This window comes from Rosa rugosa, chromosome 7 (assembly GCF_958449725.1).
Source record: "Rosa rugosa chromosome 7, drRosRugo1.1, whole genome shotgun sequence".
NCBI lineage: Eukaryota > Viridiplantae > Streptophyta > Magnoliopsida > Rosales > Rosaceae > Rosa > Rosa rugosa.
Window position 1 is genome coordinate 5483667 of NC_084826.1, and position 5121 is coordinate 5488787.

Sequence of the window (5121 nt, forward strand, 5' to 3'; positions counted from 1 at the left end):
ACTTATTGAAAATTAAAAAAAAAAAAACAACTTGAAAATAAAGAGACCCAACCCAATTAGAGCAAGTCCACTGGTAAGTTCTTGACTGGGCATAGTCAAGAAAAATCTGACTATATGACCTTGAGATGGATTCTGATGCTTCCACCGGTGATTTTTTGACCGGGCAAGAAGATGACTTCCTTGACCGAAGCCAAGAAAAAAGGCAACGGGCTGACATTTTTCTTGACCAGCCAAAGCATCTGCCAGCTCGGCCAACTGATGGCGTCACCCACATTATCTACAGAAATGGAGAAGTCGACGCGCTGAAGTAAGGCAGTGGAGGACGAGACGCTGACGCGTGGCGCCGCAATTAGGCAGGATTTGACGCCCAGTCGCCGAGAGGATGCAGGAAAACTGGAATTCCAGCCGGGTCATGTTGCACGGCTGTGGGAGGCCTTCGATCTCCTTCTGGGCTGAGTGGTGAGGTGAGGCAACACTGTGGGGAGGACGAGCGGGCCAAGCCGAGCCCGTATGGCCCGGGTCCGTTGCTGGAGGACTCACGACGACGCCGGAAAACTCGGGTCTGGTCGGTCGGGACTCGACAGGTCTGAGGAGACGCGGAGGAGAGAGAAGAGAGAGTTTCAGGGGTGAAAGTGAAGAAAAGAGGAAAAATCTGTCTTTATGAAAAAGGATCATAAATTTTTGATATTTATAGAAAATTTTCAAATTTTCAAAAATTTATAACTAATTCATACGAACTCCGATTTTTGCATTCCACATATGCACGAACTCGTATCGACGATCTCTATAATTTTCATGAAGAAAGTTTTCCCAAATTATGTATGTGTAAAAAGTCGATTTTCGAGACCCCCCTAAAATTATATAATAATGAACAGTGTTGACCGGGCAAGAAAAACAACGGGTGTAAACCCATGTCCAGTGGCAGTGAATAGTAACTTGACTGGTCGAATTCTCGACTTCTTGACTTTGCTTTTTCTTGACTACGGGTGCACTTGCTCTTAGACCGAAAGGCCTGGCCTAAAAACATGGCCCAATCACCTAAGCCCAACCACAAAGAACTAGCCTAGAACACCGACGAAGCAACACGCTGGTCGCTTGACGCCAATTCCACCCGTCTGTCGCCACTAACAAGCTCCGAAGCTGCCGTCACATCGAACCACCCTGGAAGCCACCCTGCCAGCGCACCCAGCTTCCACCTTTTAAATCAAACTCGGAGAAATTAAGGTATATATCAGTTGCTATGGTTAAAGTTTCAATCTTTTTACTGCTCTGTGAATTTTGGTGTTTGGTTATGGTCAACTTGCTCATGTCAATCATTCTATAACTGTATCTTATGTTAATTTGAACTGGGTGAATGCATTCAAGGAGAAAAATGTGAACTCTTTTATATATCAGAATGGTAAGCCAAAGAGCTAAATGCACCTTTAACTTGCTGACACTTTGGGACATTGATTCTTAGTTTTGTTGAACTCTAAGTTGTGGGAATGTAAGGTGTAGAAATAAGCTTTCTGATCTGTGTTTAATGTGTTTTGTAAGTAATGAAATATATGAATTAGCAACAACCCCATTTTGGTTTTTTTTGTTAGTTCTTGTTGTTAAAGGTCTGGGTTATAGTTCAAGTGGCTTATCCTTACTGGGTTTGAAAACAATGCCTTGAGTAATCTGACTGGCCCAAATAACTTCACCAACTTTGTGAGTAACTAGCACTTTAATTGCAATACGCCTCTATCCGTGTGTGTGACCTCAATTTCATAGGACATATCTTTCGCTATACATTCTACCTATGTTTTCATTTTGGACTGCCTCACCATTACAGTGATGCTAGTACTTTTTGGTAATCAACTGCAGGCACTTCTCGAATTCCAGGAAAGATTTGGAATAAAGGTTAGCGAGTGTACTTGATGGCATCGTCTCCAATGGAATCTGGGGCATTGGTTTTATTGCAAGACCTACATCCATTTTCACCATACTTTAAGCAAGGGGCTTCACTAAGAGTAACCGGAAAGTAAGACTTCCGTTCTTCCGATGTTAAGTGGTCTTTTCAATTTAGATAAATGTTCATAGTGTTTTTCTTTTAGTTTCTTTTTGATCATCAGCGATAAATAACCTCCCTGGTATTAGGACCTTCAATTATGACATTTTCCTAGGATTAAACTTGGAAGGTCGTTCTCCAAATTGTATTTGTAGTGGCAGATTGGGTAAAAGAGTTCATATTATGGCTGGCTGTGTTCATCTTAGGAGCATTTGATGCATCCTTAATGGTGACAGAGCTAGTGGAGATGATGGGGCAGAAGAAAGATAAAGTCGAGGTAAAATTGAAGCATTGGAGATGTGATGGGTTTTGCCTATTTAGGCACCGGTAACAATCAGATAATGATAGTTGTTTAGTGATTTGTGAGATACTAGTCATGACAGTAGAGTGTTGGCAGATAAGGGGGGGACTTGATGAATTAGATTAATGAGATACTGGCCAATACCATATTCTCAGGGTAAATGTGGTATCTTGAGTTGATGGCAATGTATGATGATATCTTTGGTGTATGGTTGAATGAGTAGATGATATGGAGGCAGCAGCTTTAGTGGTAATGGTTGCACACTAGTGATTGTAACCGTAGCACTGACAGAGGTTTGGAGCAACATTATATAGATTTGGTTATGGTGGTTGCATGATGAGGTAGTAGTTTCGCTAGAAGTTTTTTAGTAAAGGTGTCAATGAAGAAAACTTGGACTTTGCAGGTCCTGACTAAATGTCGAGACTTGTACATCTTGTTCTTTAAGAGATTCAAAGTCTCCTGGAACCACTGATACATATAGAATGATGATTTCAGTGGTGCAGGAAACAAGAGAAAAATAAAAGCAGCTAACTAAATGTATATGAGTTTATGCATTAGGGTCCAGCTGTGTGCCTGTGACTATGTAATGCAATCCCCTATCAACTCCGAGTCTAGTGAGTTATCTGGGCGTACTGTACTCTAAAGAAGTTTAAAGAACAGTAGTTCATGTCATAAGCTACAGTTAAAAGATTATTTTGCTGACCTGGGGAATATCTTGGTTGGTACCAACAAAATATGATCTTCTATATCTCCATGTGCCCATGCAGACAGGCGTTTTTCATTTCTTAATGCTAATTGTAATAAATGATACACATCTTAGACTTAATTGAGCTTAATAATTAGAAACATGTCACTAATAATTGGAAATAGGTCAACTGATTCAAACAATGGTTGCTGGTTGGTTGCAGCGTTAAATTATAGTTTCATTTCTGAGTTGGATTCTGCAATATCATTAGGAATCTTAACATCCTTTGTCTCTTTGGCAGGTTACAAGGGTATTCTGTTGAGACAGCTATCGCCACAGTAGTTGATGGAAATGACAGCTTAAAGATCGACACCAAACTCCTCAGAGAGCTTAACATTCGGGTTGGATCCATGTACCAGTTCATCGGCGAACTGCATATTGAACCCAATAATGAGGTAAGCGATATACAAAAATCCAGTTACAAGTTACAACAAATGAAATGGTATAAGCTCTAGTCTGCTTGTTATTTTTCAGGCAGTCTTGCAAGCACGTGTGGGTAGAAATGTTGATGGCATTGACCTCAAGCTCTATTATCAGTCTCTGCAATTGCTAAGACAATTTCAAGCCAATCATCTGAAGAACCCAACAGCTTAACACAGTTCTAGTTTGAGAAGGCTTTTGTGGAGATTCAAAGGTATTGTAGTAACTAGTGAGTGAAATTCATATCAATTTGCTCTAGTGTTGCCTGAGCTACTTTGTGACTTAGTAACCAGAAGAATCATGCTCTTGAAGATTGTAATATTCTAATCAGACTTCATTCATGACTTAAAAGAACCATGGGAACCAAAAGGAGCTGCACTAGCTTTGTGGCATTGTTGACTGACGTGACATACATCTCTTTACAAGCAACAATCTCCATAATGTTGTAATCTCATCAACCCACTCTCTACCCTTATCAACCCACTTTCCATTCCCAAAATGTCAAAACGCATAAAAAATTACCATATTTAGAGAGAATGGATAAACTTAGATAGTGTTGTGTATACACCTTCTCTTTGTTGCTACCGTGATGCACAAAATTATTAGGTCACGTAATGAAATGAGTGTATACACTCATCATTATATTCCGATTTTCCGTCACACCCTCACCCATCAAACAACTCAACAACGTAATTTCCCTTCATAGTAAACCAAATTGGCAAATTCAATAATGTTGGCCTGGATTGTTCCCAGGTCCATTCATGCATGCCCTATCCCAAGTCATCACCTACCCTTAACGTTTCCTATTGTCCTTATCAGGGGCACCGCCCCGCACCAGATTGCTGTGTCCTACGTGGCACCGATCCATTGGTCCAAATACACGCGGTGCTGGACCCATGTAATCACTTCCCAACTTTACTCGCCGTCCTCATATCATGTGGTCAGAACGGTGCGGAGTACTTGATCCGTGTACATCACGTGTTACACAATAAATATCTCCTGATTAACTGTTTTCACACTTTTTTACCAAAAATATTGAAACGAAATTTCTACTGACTAGGTCCGTACCACCAAAATATCACACGGACTAACTGTTTTCACACTTTTGGTAAAAATATCCCTTGTGTAAAGAGGATTTACCCTTTTTTGGGAAATGTAAAGAAGATTTTACTGATTAGGTGACTACCCACTGACTCAGCTTGGGGCCACTAGTCACAGAAGTTGGTACTGTAAAAAAAAACCTTTTGGTCACAGAATTTTCTGTGGTGGAGATTAGTCTTGCCGACTGGAGGATTCTATGTGTATGAGTCATATCATAAAAACCATGGACTAAATGACTAAATCATCATCTTGGACCGACATAACCACATGGTCAAACTCAAAGGCACAATCATATTAGCTTTTTCTGGATATATGCTTTCATCGCGTGGTCGGATCAATAAATTTGTTCTGTTATCTAATAGATTATCGCCGCATATATAAATTACATGAAAGTAAAAATATTTCGAATAATGCTTTTTTTATAGAAGCATGAAGTGTTTTAAATGTGATAGTTTCTTAAAACTAATTGGTGGAGCGGAAATGTTATGTAATAATGTCACTTTTCTCTTGTCTGATATCAGT

The 5121-nt window shown here is 40.1% G+C and overlaps 1 protein-coding gene across 1 annotated transcript; it reads left to right on the top strand.

Annotated features, from left to right (window-relative positions):
- Positions 1-1065: 1065 nt before the first annotated feature.
- Positions 1066-3890, top strand: LOC133721889 (CST complex subunit TEN1). The gene is made up of 4 exons (XM_062148654.1): positions 1066-1224; positions 1849-2005; positions 3320-3473; positions 3553-3890. The coding sequence occupies exons 2-4, from the start codon at positions 1902-1904 to the stop codon at positions 3670-3672; spliced, it is 378 nt and encodes a 125-aa protein (XP_062004638.1). The 5' UTR covers positions 1066-1224; positions 1849-1901; the 3' UTR covers positions 3673-3890.
- The last annotated feature ends 1231 nt before the right edge of the window (positions 3891-5121 follow it).